Source organism: Thunnus thynnus, chromosome 20 (genome assembly GCF_963924715.1).
Source record: "Thunnus thynnus chromosome 20, fThuThy2.1, whole genome shotgun sequence".
Taxonomy (NCBI): domain Eukaryota; kingdom Metazoa; phylum Chordata; class Actinopteri; order Scombriformes; family Scombridae; genus Thunnus; species Thunnus thynnus.
In genome coordinates, this window is record NC_089536.1 from 16,522,896 (window position 1) to 16,547,864 (window position 24,969).

Below are 24,969 nucleotides of genomic sequence, written 5' to 3' on the forward strand. Positions count from 1 at the left end.
TTTCTCTTTTAAGGAAAAAAAAACTTAATGATTAACCTTTTGCCATCTAGCATTTAAGTATCTTAATGAAATTAATGTTTCAGGGTATATATTGATGAAAAGGGAGCTTTTGCTGTCTGTTTAATAAGTACCAGAATTCTGATCATTTAAATAAATTGGCAAAACTGACTAAGTGAAGCTCCCTTTAAAAAGAAATTCCATTTAGAATGATCAAAATAATTTTTATCACACACAGACAGGTCCAATCATAATATAACATAACATATATTTCATTAAGTAGTCTAATATCTTCCTAAATAAGAACTGGGGACAGGAAATGAAGAGCCTGGCTTAAATTGAGCTGTCAGCAATAATAACAAAAGACAACACCCAAGCAGAGTCTATTCAAAAACAAACAATAAAACTGGATTCATTAAAGCCCCCCAGTTCTGGAGTTACAGTCCTGAAACGGAGAATTTCTGAATTTTGTGAAGTTACTTCTCTGTGACTGAGGGCAGGCTGTAGCTGGATATAAAAAGAGAGAGAGAGAGAGAGAGAGAGAGAGAGAGAAACACTGTATCTGCAGCTCATTTAGGTAGCCAAGATTCACCCGCTGGTCGTTTAAAACTCAGCTAACGAAGCAAGTGCAAACAGAGGCAATGACAAAGCCTATTAGCATTTCTCTGAAATTAGAGAGATTGAAGGAACGGGAACAATGCCAGAGCCATAACAAAAAGAGGAATAACAATGAGGAAACTGTGCGCTGAAAGCCAATGTGCACCCTGTGACACATTACACCATGAAGTTAGCAGACTATGATTTCTCAAAGGAGTCAAGGAAAACTCAACAAAAATTGCGACACAAGATTAACTCAGTTGCTGGACAACAAATGACCATATCAGTCGCTGGTGGATGGAAACTTGGATGAGGCTTTACTGGTTTATCCTTTTAAGATGATGCAAATTCAATACAATGGTAACAGCAGCAAGGTCTTATAAAGTGGTAAAAAATCCAAGTAGTGTAAATGATCTCACCACAGATAGCCCCAAGCCCTTATAATTTACTAATGACATACAAAGTGACTCTGCATCCTGATGATCCTCTAACTTTTGAGCCATGATGAGTCATGAAAGTGTTAATGTTTTCTTGTGTTTTCCAGCTACCACTAATTGTTCTCTTACCTCTCTGCAAAAGCTGACAATGTTCTCCCAGAGCTCCTTGGCCTCACCCTCATCATTTCGTCGACGGGCCTCTACATGCATGCTTTCTCTCCTCTTCAGAGGCTTAACAACCTTGCGAAGGGTGAGGTACTGCTGGGGTGTGTGGCACGCTGCACAGTTCTTGGCCTTTGTGTCGTTAAGCAGCGTACATGCTGGGCAACTCCACTGTCCTATCCTCTCCTGAAGGCTAGATGAGGTGGAGGAGGAACTAGAAGAAGCGATAGCAGAAGAAGAGGAGGAGGAGAAACCTCGGGCCTGTTTCCGTGTTTTATGACCCGAGGAGGATGAAGAGGAGGAGGAAGGTGTACAGGAGCATGTCGTGCCGGGCCCCAGTGGGAGGCCACATTGCGGGCAGCAGCGGGGCAGGGGCGCTTGCTGCTCCTGAAAGCCGTGCAGTTTGGAGGAACCGCAGGCCGAGCACTTGGGTGCACCTGTAGGGTTGCGCAGGGTGCACTTGGAGCAGGCCCAGGTGCTAAAGTCTGGGCTAGAGGGGCTGGCTGGGGTGAAGCGTACCGTCTCACAGCCTACCAGGTCGATGAGGTCAGTACCAACCCGCGATGATCGGCAGGCCTCACACTTGGAAGAGCTACCTGGGTTGGGCAAGGAGCAGCTAGGGCACTTCCAGGTGGGGGCTGCTGAGGAAGCAACAGGGAGGTGGGGGTTCAATGGGTGATGTTGGGGGTCTTCTTCCTCCAAGATACTGAGGCGCTTACTAGGGTATGAGGGTTCCTGGGGTTGGGCATGTTTGGGCTTGGCTGGTCGCTGTGGGCCGGGCTGGGGTGGCACGCTGGCAGTTGAAGGGGAAGTGGGACTGGGAGTGTTGGTGCCTGGGTTTGGTGGGCGCCCTGGAGGGGGCACCTCTCTCCTGCTGCGTGGTACAGGGTTATTCTGGAGGGAGGAAAAAGAAGTGAAAGGGGAGGAGAGGGACTGTGAGGACACATGGGGAGGTTCTTGAGGATCACATGGAGGTGGTGGGGGAGAGTCATCTGTTAGGTCTATGAGTAGCGGGGCAGCCCCTGATGTGTGCACAGGAAACCCCAGCACAGGTGTGCGCACCTCAGGCACCACCAGTGCCTCAGGGGGGATTTTAGGCAATGACAGTTTCCTGGGTCCACCACAGGCTGAGCATGACAGTGCCACTGGTGTGTTGTGAAGTGTGCAGCGAGGGCAAGCCCAGCCCGAGTGCTGCACCTCCAGGCCGCACACCTCTCCATTGCTCTCTGACCGTCGCAGCACTTCCTCCTTAACCGGATGCTGTCCATGAGGTTCTAGTAGCACCGTGGGGGTGATGGTAGGTGTTGGGGGTTCGGTAGGAGCAGGTGGGAGGCCGTTGGCAGTGGCGGCGATGGTGGTGGTCGGGGGTGTGTGAGTGGCAGGGGATGGTCCGAAGCCACAGACGGAGCAGGCTCCAGATCCCTGGGGGTTGTTGAGGGTACAACGGGGGCAGGCCCAGCGGTGCTCCTCGGTGCTGCTCAGCCGCAGGATCTGGTTAAGGTCGGGTTTTTGTCGAGGTGCCTCACAGATGGAACAGCGAGGTGCCGCGCCGGCATTTAAGAAGGTGCAGCGTCCACATGACCACTCACTGCCTCGTACTGCTGCTGCCATGGAGCCAGGAGAGTGAGAGTGGCTGGAAAACAGTAAGCAATGAGTCAAAACAAACTCAAGGAATAAATCTGTCAATTATACATTCTACAATATTGCTGTGACTGCCTAGCAATAATAGATACCTGTTAAGTATGCAACTGTTCAATAATTTGAGATACTCCAGTCAGTAATATTCTGAGCAATGTTTAATCAAAGTGGTGAAACAAATCGGAGGAAAGGATAAGACAGAAGCAAGATTGGGTCAGAAAGAGTGAGAGAAGATAAATTATAAAAAAGCCAGAGAATGAATACATGCTTCCAGTCAACTCAGGGTGATTATCTAAAGGAAAAGAGGACTGCAAAAACATCTGCAAGGGGAGGAGAGACAGACAGAATGAGAAAAGAAAAATAGAGTGTGAGAGGGAAAGATTAGCTAGTGCAGGGGAAAAATCAAATCTCCCTCCTGGGGGCACTGAGGGCAGTAAATCCATACACAATGGCCACATGATTAGAGCCAGGAAGACAGCACATAGAGAGGAGGAGCCAAAGGAGGGGAAGAAGGGAGAGGAGGCTGCTATTCCCTCAGAATACTGAGAAAAGCGTTTTTAGAGTCCTCCTGATGGACACTTATTAGAATAGAAAAAACACACGAGGTTTTTTCCACTTTCTATTAGCACCTCTCTCTCTCCTGTTACCCGGTGAATGTTAATGCAGGCTAGACGGATACAACTTAAGGTCATGTCAATCCCATGCCCAAATGAATTCCGAATGCCAGAGGCTATTAATTCTGGCAGCACATATGACTTTGACATATCATCTCACTGGCCTGGATTTAAAGAAATTTAAAAACCCTGACTTTCAACACCTTCGACTGGTCTTCAACAGTGCAAACAGTAAAGAGAGAGAAATGTGAGGAAAGAGGGAAGCGAATCAATTTTTGACCATTTTGAATCTGACGCACAGGCAGCAATTCATCTATCTAGTCAGGCTACTTAGCTGAACAACAAACAAATATAACCTAAAGCAGTCTGTGGTTTTGGAATCGACTTGTACGTACAATTCATCCTGTGTGCCTGCAGTTCAGTCAATCTCACTTATTGATAGCGGGTTTTTTAGGGCTTTTTTGGGGGGGGCAGCACGGTTGGATACCTCCAGAGTGCAAGGGGGGTTTGGAGTGGGATGGCCCCGAGGGACGGACATGGTCGCTGTCTTGACAAACCCATAAATGTCACTGTCACTCAAGCTGCTCATGTGTGAACAGCAACACAGAAAAGGTAATGTGGGAACTGTATGGTAGCGGAGGGAAAGGTGCTAAGAGCGAGGATACCGCGCTGCTCTTCACATTGATCCCAGTGGCAAAGTTGTTGCCCACAAAATGACCACAGAGCTTAAGGATTTGGTTTCATCTATTATATTATGGTTGTAGAACCGAGCCCCTGTTTTCTTTCTGAGCAGTGTAAGGTTGCATTGATTAAAGCTTTATGAGGAAGCATTGGTTTGTGGCTATTTCTAAAAAGTCCCGGTGGAAACAGCCTATTTTGTTATGAAAAATATATTCTTATTATCTTTTTTGTTTTCACATTAGGGCATGGAGGAAAAACAATGTGATATTTTTATGCTACTGATGGGAATATAGAGGAGTCTTGTAAGTATGACTGCTGGCTGATGAGCTTAGGTCCTGCTCTTCTCCACTACAGCACCATGTGTCCTAGCCAGCTAATTGTCCTTAGTTCAACTCCATTAAACCTTTTCAAACCAGGCGAATCCTCAGAACCCAGGGGAACCTTTTACATCCAACCTCTCCTTCCTAGCACACTGTCCTCTCCTCTTGTCAGCTCTGCTCCCTAAGGTAAGGAGGGAAAATGACAGCGGGGAGGGATACTAATGTGTCTCTTCGGGTGTCTTCATGTGTGTAGGTCCTTGCCGCTGGCTGGTGTTTGCTTGCGTGTATGCAGGCATGTAGCTATATTTATTTGTAGATATAGCATAGTTGCTTGTTTTTATTGTCTATCTTCATTTGTGCCTTGGTTTCTGTGCACCCTCAGCCCCCGGACAGAAAAAAGTATGGAAGGAGAAGTCTCAGTGCTTTGTGTCAGGAGCCATTAGCACTGCATTCATGCTCCTGGGCTGAAGTCAGCGTTCCAACATAAACCAGCCCCCCCTGAGTGAGGAGGAAACTCAGCCTTCCAGTGATAACAGTAAGAAAAAAATAGGAAAACAATTTTTGTTAAGACATACAAACGCTGAGAAACAGCACTTTGCCCTTTGTTTTACTTTTCATCTCATAGTGTTATATATCATATCCTATTGGTAGCTATGAAATATTAAGAGGTCATGACCTTAAACATTACACAGAAGGGCCATGACTGAGTAAGGATTTTAAAATGCAACTTCTCTAGCTTGTAAAATTATTTGCCTAAATCTTAAGTTCTGAAAATATCCCCAAATAACCCATGCTGCGTCCTTAGACTGCAACACATTCTCCACCCCCTCAGCAGTTTAGTTAAATGTGGTTGAATTAAGTGGCAGCCCCATGCTAGCATTGATGGCACATGTTCACACCGTGCCTAGCTCTCCAAAGGCTTGCCTATCTGAGGGCCGCGACAGCGATGACGACGACGACAACAACAAGTGTCAACACCTCATGTTTGATGACAGGTTCTTCCCTGTGGCCATTTTCATAACTGTCAGGTCTCTTTCATCTTCGGCGAGAGAGCAAAGTCATGGTGTCAGCCACATGGAGAGTTTGTCAAAGCAATTGATTTGGCTCTCGCTGGAGCACGGGGGATTGCAGATTCATTATGTTTCTGTCTGCAGCAGCCGTCACAGGAGCTTCACATCAAAATAATCAGCCTCTCAAATAATAAGCTAGATATTAAAAATGATCTCATTATTATCTGTTGTAAGCATTACACCTATCAAATATAAGATATGATTAACAACTACAGCCACAATCCCAGCCCTCATTAAAAGGATGCACTGTGAATGCATCATGAGTGCACATGCGCGCACACACACACACACACACACCTTTGTACAGTACATGCCTGCAGCAGACGATGAACCACTATAGCCTGTGATCCCTGGACCCGACTTAAAAGGATGCTTTCCGTGTACATGCTCCACAGGAGTGCGCACGAACACACATAGGCACACAGGCGCACGCACACACACCTTTTGTCCTTGGCCCTGTGTTCAGTGGAGCTGCTCTAAAAGTGCCCACTTCAGCTCCTCAGTGTCGCAGACCTGGGCGGGTAGCCAATAGCTTACAGTGGAGAGAGGGAGAGAGGGAGAGAGAGAAAGAGAGAGAGAGAGACAGAGAGCTCACCTCTAGAAATCCCATCTCTTTGCAATGAGGTTCTCAATGCAGCCTGCTGCCCATAAAGTAACTGTTCCTGGCCTAAATTCACTTAAGTAAGAGACCCCTCACCAATTTTCCAAAGCTTCACTGGTTCTAAGACAGTCATAGAGCACTTAAGTAGACTATTACTACGAGTGTGAGCTCTAAACCTGTAACATCATGGTGGTGTGAAAAAAAAGTCAAATTAACTGACACAACTGAGATGTCAGCAAGAAAGTCTTTAGTCTCCACAGAAAAAGTACCTACTAGAAGCAGACAGAGTAGAGAGGAATACGATCCCCGGGCTTTTAGAACTGCTAAGGCTAGAGTAATTCTACAAAAGCCATACTCATAGCGTGTATGCCACCTATGGCTGGCTGCTTGGATTCATTCCACATACTGAACTCTGTTACGGGATCAAGTGAGCCGAGTCTCGCCAGCGTCTCCCTGCCTCGCTGCGGGACATTTGGCCTTTGTGCGACAGTCATTAGCGCTGCCTTTCCAAGGTTGGCCCTGAGCCTAGAGCCTGAAGGGAAAGTGAGGTACCCTCCTTGGCCATCAGGGGCAGAGTTTATTCATTCAGCACAGAAACAAGCACCGAGCCGAAACTGAGTGTTATCAGATTAGCAGTCGCTGTGGTTCCTTATACACGGCTATACTTCAATGTTTCCTTAATATATAAACACGACTGATTCAATGTACATATTCAACTGCTTCTTCACTCATTAGTATCATAATGCTGTAAGCGTCTTCAGAGGACATTTTTTTACTGTATTTGATTAGCTGTACTGTATTTAATGCACAAAAGTGTCAAGTCTAAAAACAAAAAAGATGATTAATTAAGAACTCCAAAAGTACAATGCAACGCTCTTAATTCTTTATTAACAATTCAAACATTTTACTGACTGTCAAACGGATCAACCCTCCACATCAGACTGAGCTTAAAAATAAAAAGGAGTCAGTCAGCACCTCAGAGATATTATATAAGAGATAGCCTGTCAGTCAGTGTCACACGTTTTCATGACAGTTCATTTTGCGACAAGCTGTAAAAATTTTGCAACACAGCGTTTCTCAAAGCCTTCACTGTAAAAACTAGTAGCCACATAGAATGCCTTGATTTTGACATTTTGTTTACTCATACACTTGTTCTCCATTGGATAGATAAACAGGATTAAATTACAATTTCACGCTTCTTATTTTACAGGATGTACATGCCATGTGTATCTGAGAGGAACATACCAACTTAACTTCCTGCTAGGAGACAAAAACAGACAAAAAACTGACTGGAAATGTAATGTGTAGCTTGTACAAATTACAGTTTGACTGTGTACCGTGTACTGTGGGTTGAATACAGTACATGCCAAGACAAACCACAAGGAAAAAGGTGTTTGTTTGTATGACTAAAAGTATTTTCCAAGTCAATTCAACATAGCTCAGTGACTCAGCAGTGGCAGGATGTGAGGAAGTGAATTTGCCTCTATGCTGTGCTCTAGTTAATAATGTAGCCCAATCCATACAGCGCAGGGTCAAGCCTGTCAGACCTTTTATATCTCCTTGACAGGGAATTATACTGCAACCGCTTACAGCTACTGCTTGGACTATCACACACCCTGATGACAGAAGACAAATACTGTAAAAAAACATTCAAAAAATGTGGAAAACAAATAATTAAAGACCTCATGGGATACTGTCACATTGAAATTTAAGAAACAATGTCAAATAGCACAAAGCAGTGCTGAAACAAGTGGCTAATTAATTAAGCATTCAGATTATACCCTAATCAGTTTTTAACTGGCTATAGCTTCTATGTTACGTTTTAGATCATTAACAATTAAATATCTGGGGTTTCCTTGGATGCAGGTGGAAACTATATTAAGACTTTCATATGGGGTCAATTAAGCCTCATAAATTATCAATAGGGTAATCAATAAGAGAAATAATCAGAACCATACTATGCTGCCTTCATTCTGAAAGTGCAGCACATACATTTTCATCCAGTAATCCTTGCTAGCCTAAGTGTTACCTTTACAATGTTTTTATAATGAACGTGGGCCCAAATTAATTAATGGATTGATGTTTGCGAGAGAAGAATGGCTGTGATTCATTTCCTTCCCACAACCGCACCTACAGTGTAGGCTACTTTACACAGTGAGCATGTCGGTGAATATCTATCGCTCCCTCTTAGATTTCACTTCTGCTACACTGTATCTTTCAGTCAGATATTACTATTATGTTTTATAGATGCAAAACCTACTTTTCCCCACAGGAATGGACAGTTTCATCTCACCTCATATTAAATATGCTAATCTTGTTCTGTTAATAATGTATTTGATTTGTTACTTCTTGCATGCAACAATCATCTCTTTTAATGTGAACGTTCTCTTAAGTTATCTGAACTTCTTGATAACCAGCTTTGTGATATCAGATGCCTGGGATTACTAATAGGCTGTGTGAGCTAGCTTGCTGTGACTGTGTTGAACTCACATTTTTAAGACAAGCTCCAGATGTAGCCCTCCTCGCTCAAACATACTTAAATAAAGTGAGTCACTCTCCTGGTAAACATTTACAGGCGCACTTCAGTGTGAATGCAGGCAGAGAACTGTAGATACTGTGGTAGCTTATAAAATCTTTATGGTAAGAAAAATGTCTTAGTTATTGTGCACTTTGACGATGAAACTGTTTAATCACAGCAACCCTAGAAGTGACAGGGATATAGGGAGTGATTTTCATAACTACCAGCTGCAAGGGCATTACCTTGGGTTTTCAAAGCACTGGCATTACCGCTTGTGCTTTTTATGTTTTCTTCCACTATAACACTAACGGCAGACAGAATGATGATGCCAACTGAGCGGTGATTCTTGTTGAACAGAGCACAGCTTGTTATTAAAAAATGAGACTTATCAGAGGCCAATATGCCCTTGGATAAGACAAGCTGTAAAAAAAAAAAAAAAAGGATAATGAATATTGAAACATTCTGCTGCATCTGAACACACCCAGAAAACTCCAGTGACAGGGGATTAGATCAGCACTTTCACAAATTCTTTACTGCACTTGAGAAAACCAACCGAGAATTTATTTTACCCCTTTAGTAATGAATGCAGTCTGCGGCAGTTTTTTTTTTTTACTGGCAAAAAAAGTTTTGTTTATCACACCATTGTGGGGTTTTTCTTGTTACGAGATCAGAGCAACCTTTTCACTTGGAGGTAATTTTCCCCTAGCAAGCATTGCTTCCTGTCTATCAGAGGTGCTGATGAGTCAAGGTCCTGAGGATTAACTTTAAGAGCCTCCTTACCTGCCAGGTAATATGTTGTGGCATGAATATGAGTGATTACTCTACTCTGAGCCACTACTGACTGCTACTTATCTGAAGCGAGTTTCTAGATTCCAGATTTAAGAGACAGATAAAAGAGTTTATACTCTGACACACTGCGTCTTGTGACGTGATACAAGGGACTGGTGACAGTGAAGCTTTAGTCACAGCGGAAAAAATACAACAAGATAACTGGGGAGGTTTTAGATGAAATGACATTGAGCAGGACACTTTTTAATGAGAGGGACTTTTCAGCACAGGATATGAAGACTAGGAATAGGTTTAGAAAATGTTATGGTGTTGGTGGTGGCACATAGACTAAATAAAACTGAACTGAAAATGAAACAAAAGGTCCTTTGAAAATGTGTCCTTAGGCCAATACATTCCTCTAATAAACATCACAGAGTCTATATACTAAGGGCATTTTCAAAACTCAACAATTATTCCCCTCTTATGAGAAAGAGCATAGGGTGTGACACTGTAGAAACAAGGATGGCGTTGTTTAAATGTTATGTGTCAGGGAAATGTTATGCTCTGTGCTTTTTATGACGTGATGTTCAAGGCAGTTCGTTGCTGTTTTTATGTAAGCCTGACCCAGAAGATCACACATCTCATGATCTTATAACCTCATAACCCACAACCATCATCAAAGTAAGATAAGAACAAACAAACTTTAATCCTGTAAAGAGACTAAAGATGCAAAAAAAAAAAAAAAAGCAAATACTGGTCAAGAAAGAAATAACAGTAGTTTCTGACCTCTAGTTGCGACCCCAGTGAATATTTCACGACCACTGCTCATTTTTGAAGAGTGAATCTGTCAGCGGTGGAGACAGCTTCAGACATTTGAATCTTTAAACAGAGGAAACTGTCTGACTGGGTTTCAGCAGACATTAGTGGCAAGGAGCAAAGCGGAGAGCGAGCAGGAAGCCGGCAGGAAGCTCCAGAATCGGGGAGGAAGAAGGGTAAGAGATGGCAGGGGCACAATGTTTAATCCAAAGTTCCTGTGGGCACCCAAACCTGGAGGGCAGGAGCACTGCTGACACAGCGCTGCCTTCAGCAAGAGGGGAACTTCTCAAACAGGCGGCAAAAAGTAAAGTTTGACTTGCTGTTACCACAACAAAAATGTAATCCTTACAGGCAGACCATTAACAACCACTTGCCATGAGGTTGCTCACTTGCTTCTATTTGACTTTACTAACCACTGACATGAATAATCAGCAGGTTATGTGGTATTCCGCAATATAACCTGTGATTTGCCAGAATGGGTTTCTTTCTATGTATGAGACAGCCAGGTTACCATGTGTGGCCTTATCTAGGGCCCAATGGAATTAGGTTAGTGAACATATGCTACAGATTTCCATGGCAACAGGAATGGGGGAATCTGGAATCATGTCAGTTGCAGTGCCAATAGGCTAGTTTTTCTTTTGCCGCATCAGTGCACTGTTTCCCAAAGAAAGCCACACTGTGAGACAAAGCCTGCATGCCAAATCTATTCTACTGGCTTGGGGACTGACCTGACGCGGCCCCGTCTTCATCAGACAGGCAATAGCGAGGGAGGACGCGCTGAAATAATTCTGAAATAAACACTGCCAGTAATCATTTCTGGTTGAATCCAAGTGGACCGGTTTTAATCCAATTAAAGGGAGCAAAGCCAGTGGAATGGAGCTGCGATAAACGCCATCATCCATCATGCTGGGACAGTAAGAGGCACTGGGGTCGACTCTGGAGAGAGAAGACATTGACTTTAAGGGCTCAGGGCTCCCAAGGCTATTTGCAATGTAACACACTGGAGCTGAAATTATGCCTCTCCGAAGATACAGGTGAACAGTAAACCTACACAGAAAATGGTGTTGTGGGTAACTGTAGGTCGACAATGCACACACCCTCAAAATCTCAACAACTCACATGCTGTGTAGGTTGATTGGTTGATTGAATTCCTATTGTAAGATGGGTCTGAAATAGAGATGAAAACTAATGTAAGCATATTACATACAAGTATAAGAATCAGCTAAGTGAATGTCTCTGAGTGACCCCCGTTCATGTTCGCCTACATGCAGCCTGCAAAATCATAATTTTAGCACAACACTGTGATACAGAGAAAAAAATACTTTCTATTGATAAAGGAATTATAAAAAGTTCAGTTTCTGAAGTTGTGAATCATTGAGGGCTTACAAAACATCTCTGTTGCACATCTTTGTCTGGTTGAGTGGGTAGATTTCTAGAGAGAACCTTCGCATTCGAGGTACAGATACAGATTCAGCGCATGCAAACACTGAAAACGAACCGAAATTACCCAAAGACAAGACTATTTCTGCAGTCTTTCAGCAAAGAAAAATTAGGGGGAAAAAAACATTTTTATAGGACAAGATATTAGAAGAATAAACTGTATGATAATGGCTGAAGTTAAGCTGGGCTCATACTGCTCTGTTGTTTCTATATTTCATGCTCTGTCACAGCTCAGCAAAGCTTGCCTAACATTGTTAGCCTCACACAGCAGTGTGTATAAGTGCATGAGAATGTGACTGCGAGTGTGTATGTCAGGGAGTGGGGGTAGATAAGAGGGCACGTTCCAAGTGCTAGTGCACAGTGTTTCTAAAACCTCTATTGTCAGAATGTGTGTGTATGTGTGTGTGTGTGAGACCCTCTCTGCCTCCCAGCAGTAGTCTGAAATGGTGTGTACGGTATATCTCTGCATGTCTGCATGTGTTTATGCGCTCAGCTGACTGAGGGTGTATTCTAATTGGTGATGGAGGCAGAGGTTCGTTGCTACAGAGATGCACAAATGTAGCGAAAGAGTCTGCTGAATAAAAGAACAAGTTTACTGTATGACGCAAAACTACACTGACAGTTTGAGCTACACTACAGTTTCATTCATGCGTAGAGCTATGGTTGATGGAAATGTGTTTAAGCAGGGGCTAAAACCGGCCCTGTCTATATTTTAAAGCTCTTAGAAGCATAAGCAATGGATGCCCTGACAGCCTTAACTGTTAAATGTAGAGCAACTGCAAGGAAAGCATTGACAGCAGCAGGCAGGAATCAAGAAAGATGAAAGCCCAACTGGAGACTGATGCTGAATAAATAATGACATCCATTGTGGGGAAATGTGATCGGGCTCTCTGAAAATCAATAACTAACAACCGGACCATGAAGCCCTGAGTGACTCAGCAACAACTTCAATACACTACAGGCGATCGATATCAACTGCCTGTTCTCATTTCATCGAGACATGACCCAAAAAGCTGAAGGAAAACTGGAGAGACTTCTAAACAAGTTTCTGTGAGGGCGGTTGAGGAGATCATCTCTTGGATTAAAGTCAGTCAACACTGCTGGATGAGGGGCACATTCAAACTGAGCCTCTTACACAGTGCTGATAGGCCTTTCGGTTTGTTGACAGTGATTCAGACGGCAATGACTGGAACAATGATTTATTGCAGCAGTCTTTCTTGTAGATACAGTAACTTAATGTATCTTTTTAATGCAGTCAATACAGACAAACACAGACTGTATGAATAGCATGTCTCTTCCACAAACAGTTTGCACTGCAAGACATAAATCTTACTCAATTACATAGCTGCTGGTTGCTCGATAAGAAGTTTGTTCTTGGATAAAATCTTAATGGGAGTTATAGTCTGAAAAATCCAAACAATTTCAGACAAACTAAAAAGGTGTCTCTATCCACAGTAGAGGCTATTTTGTGTGGATAATATATGAGTGAAACAGCACATCCATGAAGACGACTTTATCAAGATCTAAGAGAATGTATTCAAATTGCTTTCAATAATTCCCTAAATTAAAAAAAAAACAAACAAATCAAGCTTGATAAAGAAAAAAGCATGACAGAAAAATTACCCTTGGGCTGATTTTCATTGGGCTCACAGTGGCCAAGTCAATCCATTTCTCCAGGCAATCCACTCAGCACTGCCTAAATAGTAGCACACACTGTACAGCTGGGCTAGGAGGAATCAAGGGGGTGGGATTTTGGTTTACAAATCCGGCTTAGCCAGATTTCGGGTGCATCATAGAAAAACATCAAAATGCAGACTTTGATTAGATAAGCTTTGATGAAACAGTGGATTTGATCCATAGCTGTGAGGTTATTGAATCCTCAGCGAGCTTAACTAAAGGCCTGTGAAAGACTAAGTCTGCTTTATGTGAGAAAGTGGTAAGTTTCTCAAAATGAACAACACTGATGAGGTGTCATTTTATAGCGCAAAGTGCACCTTGCACGGATACTGAAGCCAAAAACAGCATCAGCGCGATATCTTCCACATAATGCCTTCTGCAAGTTGTACTCTACACTCCCAGCTGGATATGACAGCATTGCTGTGTAATCCAACCCCACATCTCATTCCTACAGTGGCTTCCCCAACAAGCGGCCGGTCCTGCCCTGTGCCCCGAGTGCACTCAACTGAGAGATGTGTTGGCACCCGGCTGGCTAGACAGCGTTGGCTCTTACCTGCGCTCTCGATGAGGCAGCGGGTGCTGCTGCTGACGTGTGATGAAGGTGGTTCCCCACACCGGGCTGCTGTGGCTGTTCCTAAGCCAGCCCACAGGGGGTGACGATGGGTAGGGGGTGCTGCGGAAGCCATGGTCCGACTCAGTCTCTGCAGTGAGAGACGAGGCCGAGCTCCCCATCACCACGGCGATAGGGAAATAGTCTCTGAATGCTCTCTAAGAGGGGGATCTGTTTGTTTTGTTTTTTTCCCTAGAGCACAAAAGTTGACAAGGGGTCCACAGTTGTATTCAGCCAAATACTCTGATTGTAAAGAGGGTAAAAGGGGTTGTTTGGACCACAAAAGCAACCTAAATCGTGTATTAGCATTTGCGGTGAACTTCCTGTTGACAACTTTCTGCTTCACACAGGAAGCATTTCTTTCCACTGCTAGAATATAAACAAATAAAAAACCCAGCAACAGAGAATCAAAGATAAGGGTACTCAGAAATAAGTGTAATCCGCAGGTGGCCAAGTGTGCAGATCGGGGTAGATTTCCCACAGTGCATGGGGGGAAGAAGTTCTCAATTAAAATAGTAATTTGGTGTGTGGAGTGCTGATTCCAATTCAGGGTATTCAAAATACAATTTTCTCAAAGCAAAGGTTTATAATTATCTCTCTTGTAGACTTTAAGCTTGTAACAGTCTGCACCATGTCTTCCACAGTGCCATTCATAATTCCTCCTGCGTTCCTTCTGACACATCTCTCCAGTCTGTGCAGTCTCATGCCTGGTTCTTCTTCCCTTTGCACATGCTCAGAAGATCAGCGAGAGCAGGAAAACGTGTGTAGTGAAGTCAGTCAGCATCTCGGTGAACAAATAGTTCAAGGTTCATCCAGGACATCACAACAGCATCATGGTCCTTAAAGACAGCTAATAGTGATCAATAGTGGCATGGATCTTGAGTTATTTCAAATATGTGCACAGGAGGGAATCAATGCATTGCATTTTCTGGGAAGGGTGTTGGCAAAACTACAAGTATGCTAATATCCAAGTCTCATCTTTCAGACATGCAGCCTGACTAGCAGCTGCTGTGGAGGTTTACCGGTCAAACACCCCAGCTGCGTTTCTCCCACTGGATAAAATCTCATGTTTGAAATCATTGGGAAGGGCTTTCTCACAGATAAGACCTCTTCTGGTATGAACAGAATTTTGGATTTCCATATGAAAAAAGAAAACTCACATGAACTTCAGAAATTAACGTGAAAAAAAGAAGAAAAAAAACACACGAATAAAGGGAAGATGTTTCCAGAAAGAGTTTTCAAGGCGCTGCTTTACCGTCAGTTGCCACAACATGAAGATGTTTACAGCTCAGCTTCAAGTTCTGTATAATATCCGACAAAATACCCGAGAGGAATGTTCCGTTTCAGGCTGCGGTGCTCTGCCAACACAAGGACGGGAGATGATCCTAGTTTCCGCTGTCTGTGAGACACAGCTTAATTTGGTTCTGATCCCACCGCCGAGGTCGGCCAGTCTAGTTCATCAACTTGCGCTTGGATTTATGTGGACTTGACAGCTTGTCATTGCAAGTCTCTACAGGAAAAGCAGCTGAATAAAACAAGTATCATTCCAGCGAAGCTGTGAAGGTGGAGAAACCACATTTGCATGCATCTTGACGAGTATCGATAGCCAGTAAACCCTGAGGCAAAAGTCTAAATAGAGCGATGTTCCGCGGTTTGTTGAATCTTTAAAATATATGGAATACATTTAGTATCAGCTGATTATTATGGAGATAATGCAGGGATCACATGTGCTAAAATCTACATCTAAGGTTTCCAGGTTGAGTGAATGTTACATGATAATTAAATGCTGATAACGCGCGCGCATATGGGCTTTCAATTTATCCTGTTAACAGCACTGCAAAGCATTACTTGTATAAAAAGGTGGTCTGTGTCCGTTCCCACACAGCGGTACAGAGGCCAGGCAGAGTACCGTGCAGGAGGCGACATATGGGCTTAGGAGACGTGAAAACAGCCGAGGAGGTTTCATCCAGAAAGGGGCACTCAGTCGCAAATTTCACCATCTTCCGCCGGGTCCAATCCAGCCTGTGTTCATCTCATATTTCCAGCGTAGATGGGCTGTAGATGCTGAGCCTTGTTGCCTTACATTACAAGACATCCTCGATCCAGTCCCGTTGTCGCCTTGGGTATTAGACCGCTCATAGTGTAAAACTGCTCCATCCCTTAATGCCTGTATTTAATGGTCCCATTATATTTTATTATTCTCCCGTTGTACATAATTTTCCCCACGGCATTTAATTCTCCCTCACTGATAGCCTGAGCGCAGTGGACGAGGATGCAATCTCCTCTATAACAGCGGATTACTGGAGTGTCAGCAGAGCGCATGCGCACTGGTCTGGCTAGCAGAGAAAAGCTGGAAGGCTGCGTTCAAGAGATTTAAATAAACCTCAATAGAGCCCGAGCCAGAGGTCTCACTCATTAATGTGAATAGAGTAATGAATAGTGATGGATGTCAGAGACAGCCTGGGCAGGATGAGGCATGTTCATCCTGAGTATACCAACTGTTTATACACCTTATGTCACACATTTGCCCAAATGAGCTGATGTTATTCTACTGAAGAGGACCCAGTCTTAATGGTCATTGCCAGGGGAGGAAGTGGAGGGTTAACTACAAGACAGCGGTGACTGCGCGACACCCATCATTGCTCAACTGTCCCTGCACATTACTGAGATAAGCCTTCAAACTTTCCCTCTCCTCTCTCTTCCACTTCATATCACTTTGCTGACCTCATTCCTGATCTCTCCTTCTCTCTCTCTGAATTCAGTGTTCACCAGCAAGACAGTGTATAAAGCACAAGCCTAACCTCACATGAAATGACTCATACCACATACTGTTCTGTGCATCCTTTGTTGCATAAAGCAGTGGGTTAACCATTAGTTTTGAACTAGAAATGCAGTTCAAGCAGACTGACTGACTGCGTGGGCTGTCTGACTGTCATTTGTCTGGAAATCTTGCTTAACCAGGTTCACGGTGGTTACAAGGGTGTGTTTTTCATGCAAAGTTCCAAGCATGACTCCTGTTCCTGTTCCTTTGTTGAGACTGAAACTGGTTTGTTGCTGGGTAAACTTGATTGCAATTGCAGAGAAAAGTATAGCCTACAATAACATGTAACATGGTTGCCAATGTAGACTGACATCCAAAACAAATACCAGAGTGTGGGGTGAGAGCACTCAAGAAGGCCTGCGTCATTCTGATTGCTAGGAACAACCAGTTTATGAGCTTATAAGTATTAGTTATAAAACTCCATTCAATGTCCAAAAGCAAGGGCAGGTTGCACAATCGCCATCAGGTATTTTTGTTTAGTTTAGCCAAATCATGCAATATTTATTCAGAAAGCACACACAACTACAAACATAAATGCAGGCATAACTGAATTACTAAAGCAGCTTGCACAAATTGTAGCCATAAGATAGTAATAAGAACACTATTGTGTAACTTTAAACAAAAAAAAAAAAAAACTGGACATAATCCAGACACAGTCCGAGGACTGCAAGCCTTTGTTAAGGGTGCACCTGTCCAAGGGCCACCTGTCCCTCTGCAAGTCAGCACCCAGTGATACAGCAGCTGACACAGTCAGTGCAAGAGAGAGAGAGAGAGATTGGATTTCATCTCTATTCTCCAGGGACATAGAGGGGGAAGAAGGGGAAGGAAGGATGTGAGCTGATTTCACGGTACATTGTAAGTTATCATTTCTACACCACCCAAAATGTCCTGACTATCACAAGCCTTTTTTCTCCCTCTCTAGTGGACATGCTGAAAGCAGGACACAAATGAGAACCTGCTGCAAACTCACTCCTGAGCAGTCTCAATGAAATACTGTAAACATACTGATGTGGGTTTTATTTTTGACGTTTATTCCACTACAGCCTGTCCTTCAACTGGATTAGCTGTGGTCAGGCCTCAGGTCAACAACCAATCCAGCCCCCCCAAGTGCCCATGAGCAAGCCAATGTATCTCTACTGTTTCCAGATGCAAGTTTACCTTTCCCTCTGACCTCCTTGGAACAAACTAGTCATATCAAAAGGTCCATGCTGTTGTAGTGTTATCTTGTTCTGCGCATTGAGGCGGCGGGAATAAGATAAACTCCTCAGCCGTCATGTGTAACCATGGTTAAATATACGCGGAAATCACTTAATCAATCTATTTGTGGACAAACTGTAAGCCTGTGAGCCCTGTCACTTAATTACACGAACATTGAACAATCCCATTGAGACAACGGGAGCAGAGGACGTTGGGGACCCTGTAAACAAAGACACTCTTTGGTCGACGTTATCGACGCTGCCATACAGCTGTGTACTTAGTGAAGTCCACGCACGAATCGGCTATTCTTACCTCAAGTCGGCTGAAGGGGAATTATTCCTGTTTTTCAGTCGTCTGCGCGTTAACTTTTCACAGCCATCGAGACGATAAGTTCTTCCCTTGTTGTACTTTAGCCACCGTAACCTTTCCAGGCTTTAGCTTCGCGCTCTCCGCTGCCGGCGCATTTTCCAGACATTTGTGACAAACACGTATATGTACAGTTTATTTTCACTCCGTCAGGTATTATCGAAACTGATGTGACCGTGTAGGTTTCCCTCAAACCGCCCAGGAAGGAAGGGGAATCTCCAAGGAGCAAATACAGAGCGCGCGTACGTCAAATACGTACCGTATATAATCTGCTGCGCGCGAGCGCATGTCAGCGTACGTAAAACCAATTCAAGAATGCGGGGGCAGAAAACTCCATTTCCCATGGACAACACGGACATTTTCACTAGGATATCCGGGAACGAATGTCGTTACCTTTGAGAAAAAAACAAAAAACAACAACAAGAGCAAAAATCAGTGTGTGATTTCGTATTTTCATTTCATTCTCTCAATCCACACTTTACAAATTCTTGTCATGGCTGAATTTAAATATTAAATTTCAAATCTCAGACTAGTAAAGACCGGAGTCAAATAGTGGCACTCTGGTGCCATCTAGTGCCGCTATATTTGAGCCATCAAGTGTCTGATTTGAACCGGTATCAGCAATGTGTGAGCTGGGTCTAAATTCAATAAAACAGGTCATTTCACATACTGAAAATGTTTATGTCCTCCACAAGCTTCATAAAATATATTTGTAATATTACGGTTTTATCAAAACTACTCGACAGTGAAAGGTGATGTCATTGGATGCTTTTCATCTATCAGCCTCCGGTTTGCCCCAGTTTTAAAAACTACATTTATCCTCATCATCAATGGCTTACTGTAGGAGGCAAGTGCCATCAATTTGTTAACATGGAGCATATACAGGGAAAATATGTAGGAGCACTGTCTCTCAATACATTTATTCTAGTCCACCAGAATAAGGCTTGTATATTAAAAACAATGCTCTTATTGCTAGTTACTGCTAGTATAATTCTATTAATAATTATTTCCATTGTAATTATGCAATATAGATTTCTGTATTAAATTTTTGTTCAGTTGACTGTGTCTGTTTTTTTGTTCCTTCAATGCTTGTTCTTTGTACACAGATTCATATTTAGAAGTCATATCATATCATATCATATCATATCATATCATATCATACTGCTGCTGTTGCAACTACCACTACTACTATGACAAGTGCTACTGGTACTGTCTGCTGAGCACGACTTCAATACATTTTTTCTTTGATTTATTGTTGCATGTGTGAATGCTTTAAACCACCTGAACTGCAGCCTAAAATATATTGGCCCAATAGAAAAAAAAAAGTTTGATATATTGTAGTATACTATGGCCGCTAAACCACTAATCACAGGGTACTATCACTTTCACTATTACAGTTAATACCAGTACTACAACTACTATTGGCACTACTACTTTTATTACCTCTACTGACCTACTTTACTATCACAGATGTTGCTCTGAGTAATACTCACTGTAATTAGGCACTACATTCTTCTGGTGGTTTTATTGTTGTCTGTCTGTCTGTCTGTCTGTCTGCTCTGAAACTCTTAAAGAATGATACAAGGGGGAAAAATAAAGAAACATCTTGTAAATCTTGCTCGTCCCATCACCGTGTATGGATGTAGGTCATATCAATTGCATCTTGAGAGAATGATTACTGTCCTGTATGACATCATTATAATGAAAATCAAATGACTCCAATATTACAAGAGACTTTTGTCTTTGTAACAAACAATGAGTTTATGGTAACCCCCCGTGTTTAATCCATGGTTTTGTACAGTATAGGATTACTTGAATATCCTTGTATTTTTGTATTTGGTTCTATTTTTTTTTGTTTCCATTAATCTGACTAATTGGTCCATACAATAGGTTTAAGTTTTCAGTTCACTTATAAGACGTCATGGTTGAAAACCTTCCTAAGGACATTATTTTAACTCTATTTTGAGCTGCTATAGGTTATCATTTTTTAGAGTTAATTTAGCCTGCATGTTGTTTGGTTGAACCAGTTGAGATGTCTACTGTACCATTACTTTAAAACCCCCCAGTGAAATCTAGATTTCATCAGGATAAAGAGTAGCATGTGAGACATTCAGTGAGTCTGGATTATCTCCGTTAATGCCGGTGTCACCCGGGTTGTTTGAACCGGGGAAGTTCAAAGGATTAGGCCAATATCAACCGGGTTGGGTACTTCAGTAATGAGATAGCAGGGCAAAGTCTAGAAACCCATTAACGTCTTATTAAGATAATGGTCCTGTGCGCATTCATTCAGCAGAATTGACTTGGATTGTGTTTGTACCACTGTATGAATTGAAATGAAAGGAAGAAAAATCTCAATAAGGGAATTCAAGACACTTTTGAAGAGGGTGGGTGAATCAATGCGAATTATTATAACCTTAGAGGAAGTGAAATTGATTATAGGTCATTTCTCTGTGATACCCTTGAAAATCCCTTGGGAACAGACAGTCTGCCAGCACTCAAGAGACACAAAGTATCTGTGATTATAGTGATTTATCTCCAGGCTTGAGTGAGGCGGAGCAAAGCATCCTCTGATAGAAGCAGGGCAGAAGAGTTGAGAGAATGAGTATGGGCGGAGAAAGACACCGCTGGACGTTGTTTCTCACATGTCCTGTAGAGCTAGCGCCCACAGCGTCCATGCATGTTTGGATAATGTTTGTACCGGTGTAACAAACTAGTCAAATCTTCGGAAAAACACGACAAAAGTTAGCTAGTTGACTGTAGCTTACCCCAACTCGTCCCGGGAATACTTGTAAAAGGAAAAGAAGACTTCCCTCGTCAAGAAGGTATGAGAATGAATGCATCTTTGTACACTTCTTTTTGAACACTTGTGCACTTGTTCTTCGCTCGGAGAGAAAGAGAAGACTAATTACTACTACACTGGGTGAGTAACGTTAGCTACAGGGCAGAAACGTCTGAAAGTCGCTAGCTGGCCCACTTCAGTCAACTTTTGGTGTATTGTTTTCAAAGGCCAGTGTCGGTGCGTACACACTGTTGTCATGACAATGCTAGGGAAACCCAGCGCGAGGCACGTTGGAAGACACAAAAGAGCCAGCTTCAGTGTTCAGCTTTGCTTCACAGTTTCTCCCTCCAAAACTCCTCTAAAGTTTTACAGAAAGTCTATAACAACACCACATATAGTGCTGTTATTTCGTTTAACTTTTTTTTTTTTGAATGAGAATATCACAGAAAGACAGGCAGCTTTAGTACCATTTGGTCACTGGTATCCTGTGCCAGTGGAAAGAAGAGCATGAGCACTGTAGGGAGGTAAGGGGGTCAGAAGGATATGTGCAAACTGTTGGACTAAGGTGTGTCCTGTGTTTATATGAGACAAATTGTGACCCTGCTAGTCAGGAAAGGGATGCTTTTAGTCGGCTCTTTGCTGTTTTATTGCCAACACACATGTGGAAACGACTGGCTTCCACAATAGAGAGTGAGCAACACAATTGTCTTAGGGGAAAAGGAAAAAGATGTGTGTGGGTGAGTGAGAGGGGTGGGGGTGGGCGACAATTGCATGAAGGACAAAAAAGTGTGTCACTGTATGTTTCATAGGGCTTGTGTGCACATGTGTTTGTGGATGGTAGGAAGATGGGGTCAGGGTCACTGTACACGGTCATGGACTTATGTGAGGACAGGACAGGAGTGGGCGCATGGGTAGTGGGTCGGTTGGGACTTTGTTTATGTCACTCACTACTACAGATGTTACCACGCGCAGACAGTACAACACACCCAGACAGAGTACATCAGGCAGCTACTGGCATGCGTATGGCTAATGACAAGCAGGATAAGCTCTCCCCTATGATGAGTCATTATTATACTTGTTTATAATCTTGTGCAAGGGAAGTTTTCACAACTCCAGGTGCTTAAAGATGACAGTCTCATGGACCAGTGCCATACTTGTCACAGAGTGCGATGCCAGCAAAATATCCTAACATCAGCAAGCACTCCCCTTAAAGAACTGGGTGGCCAAAACACAAGGAAGACCAAACCACACCAAAGCCAGGAAGCTTCTTTTATAATTATTGTAATCTACCGTATATATATTTTATAAATCTAATTACCTCTAATTTTGCGGATGAGTAATATGCCCAAATACTTGTTGAACTTTGAAGCATAATCACTTCATTCAGTATCATCTTGCTGTCAGGTAAATAGTTAATATTTTTTCACTTTTGGTGCTATTCTGAAGTTGCAAAAGCAAATGCAAGAGAGCAAAGATGTTTGTTGTCGTAATCTTGTCAATCAGAGCATAAGAAAGCTCAAAAAGTGAAATAATACTGAAACTACCTCAATGAAATCCACAGTACATAGGCTTTATAACATATAGTGACAAAATTGGATCCAAGATAATTTTGCTGCATTGATTATTTGTCCCAGGATTTTCCGAGGATCTGTGTCAGCTCTCCCTCTCTCCTTGTATGTTGGGGCATGCAGCCGCATCTCCCCGGTCTGGCTTGCGCCCGCAGGGCCTGGGAGCACGCTGACAGAGACACATAAACATACGCACACACATACACTCAGGCACATGGGGTAACATGAACAAGCCGACATCAAAGATACATCTGTTTCTTATGCATGTTTGATGGGACAGGCAGGCAGCGGCTGGCCACTGCTCCGAGTTACAGTGCAGATTAGTATGCATGACTAGGTGGAAGCAAAGCCGTGAATGTGGATGACTTTGGTGAGGGAAAGAAGGTAGTTACAGATTGGTTGAACATGAGAAGAGAAATGAGACATGAGGAATATGTTGTACATTTTACTTCTTGTCTGTTTTTCATAATTCATGTTTAAATGGCATGTTGGATGACCCTGAGAGTAGCACCAAAAGCAGGTATTCATAAAAAAATAAGGTTTAGCTGACTAAAATGTGTCTACTGCTAAGGCTAATGAAGGGAGATCTGGAGAGCATACCACAGCGTATTCATAAAGCTGAGACACTAGTAAGTTAATAACTCTTTCCTCTATTGTGCAGTTGTCTTTTGTCCCTGCTGTTTGATGTATTGTTGAATTTTTTAGCTGTGAGCAGCTGGTATAAGTCCCTTTGTCTGTCAGTCTGTTGCCCAAACTTTGCCATTCTGTATGGTATAAAATTAGTCATGCTTTCAGCGCCTTCAGCGGACACGCCCCCGGTGTTTCAGAGAATCCCTATTGGCTATTCAGGAGAAGGCGTCCAACGTGGGACAGAAGTATTTGTATTCGTAGGTTTGATTTGTACTCATAAATTTGATTCATAGCTATAAACTTGGGATTCATACACACAATTGAGTTCTGTGTGAACAAACAGATGTATAACTGCAAACCTTTGTGCAAATCTTCTTTATGTACTCGCACACTGGAAATTATTTGTGCACATCTTTTTCATTTGTTCGAGAAATGTCATGCACAGCTACAGATCTTACAGTTTTCAAAAATGAAATCCATGTGTTCAGATATTTTTTACACATTCAAACATTTGAATTCATCCGATCGAAACCTTTTTACACTTTCACACATTTGAATGTATTCATACAAAATGTTTTCACACGTTCAGATATGGTGTTACACAGCTACAATACATATGACCCTAATTTAAGCCCGTAATTCTGGGACACAGTTACAAAAACTGTATCGGCTGGTTTCCCAGACAAGGATTAAATCCAGTCCAAGAACATTTGGGGAATTGGTCGAAAGATGTCTCCATTTATTTTTATTTTGTAGACTGAAAAATCCTGTCCAGGAAACACATTTTTGAGTTTATTGCAGTTGGTAATTTATAGATTTGCCACATCACACCTCCTGTCAAACTAGTTGATCGAGTCAAATTAGTCAAATGACTCAAAATGATCAATTGATTATCTATTAATTTTCTGTCGCTCGACTAATCACTGCAGCTGTAATAAAATTAATACATTAAAATTTCCATCAATAAAATATAAAAATAATGAGGAAGAAAATGAGCGGTTGTTAGGCAACCAGCAGAGACTACAGGAAATTACTGGCTTCATTTTCACACTTAATTTTTGTATTGATTAAATGAAGAACAAAACAACTACAAATTAATTAGTTAATTAGTGACCTTTTGAGGTGCTGCTGGGCGGACTGAACAAGGCTAGCTGTTTCCCCCATGCTTCCAGTTTTTCTGCTTAGCTAAGCTAACTGGCTGCTAAGTGCTATCAATACTCTCATCTAACTCTCTGCCAGAAAACAAATAAGCATATTTTCTAACAAAGCTCAAACTAATGTTTTAAATAGTAAAGTAATCAGTGTTAAAAATGATTGGATTAATTTTCCGGCAATCGATTAATAGACTAGTTGTTTCAGCACAAGTTCTGTTTATTATTTAGGCTTCTTCAACACAATCCAACTATCTCCTTCTGTGATATTTATCAGTGTCCTTGTGCAGCACAGTACACATGAAGCTAAATCGAGATGCATGTAAAGGAAAGGTAACTGAGTTTGCATTTCTTGACCTTGCAGCACAATGCAGCACTCACTGTTAACATCCGCTGTCTCCACTTTGCCAGAATCTTTCTATCCAATCAGTCAAAGCAGAGATTGGCTGCTTATCAAATTTTTTGACTGGAGCAGATCTTGGCACAGGAGGGCACACGCAACCCAAATTTA

General features: G+C 42.6%; 2 protein-coding genes across 5 annotated transcripts in view; one reads left to right on the forward strand and one right to left on the reverse strand.

The window, feature by feature from the left end:
• The window catches only part of capn15 (calpain 15), a 42,008-nt gene extending 20,836 nt beyond the window's left edge, over positions 1 to 21,172 (reverse strand). The window contains exons 1-2 of one of the 3 annotated variants that reach the window (XM_067576631.1): positions 21,096 to 21,172; positions 1,161 to 2,826 (exon numbers count right to left, since the gene is read on the reverse strand). In XM_067576631.1, the coding sequence (XP_067432732.1) occupies positions 1,161 to 2,804 (1,644 nt within the window). In that variant the 5' untranslated portion in view covers positions 2,805 to 2,826; positions 21,096 to 21,172. Of the gene's footprint in view, positions 1 to 1,160; positions 2,827 to 13,889; positions 16,255 to 18,276; positions 18,558 to 21,095 lie in introns of those variants that run through there. The other 2 variants (XM_067576630.1, XM_067576629.1) reach the window with 2 other exon arrangements.
• The window catches only part of ankfn1b (ankyrin repeat and fibronectin type III domain containing 1b), a 143,857-nt gene continuing 139,725 nt past the window's right edge, over positions 20,838 to 24,969 (forward strand). Inside the window, exon 1 of one of the 2 annotated variants that reach the window (XM_067576626.1) lies at positions 20,838 to 21,152. The gene's annotated coding sequence lies outside the window, so the exon portion shown is untranslated. Of the gene's footprint in view, positions 21,153 to 21,174; positions 21,251 to 24,969 lie in introns of those variants that run through there. The other variant, XM_067576627.1, reaches the window with a different exon arrangement.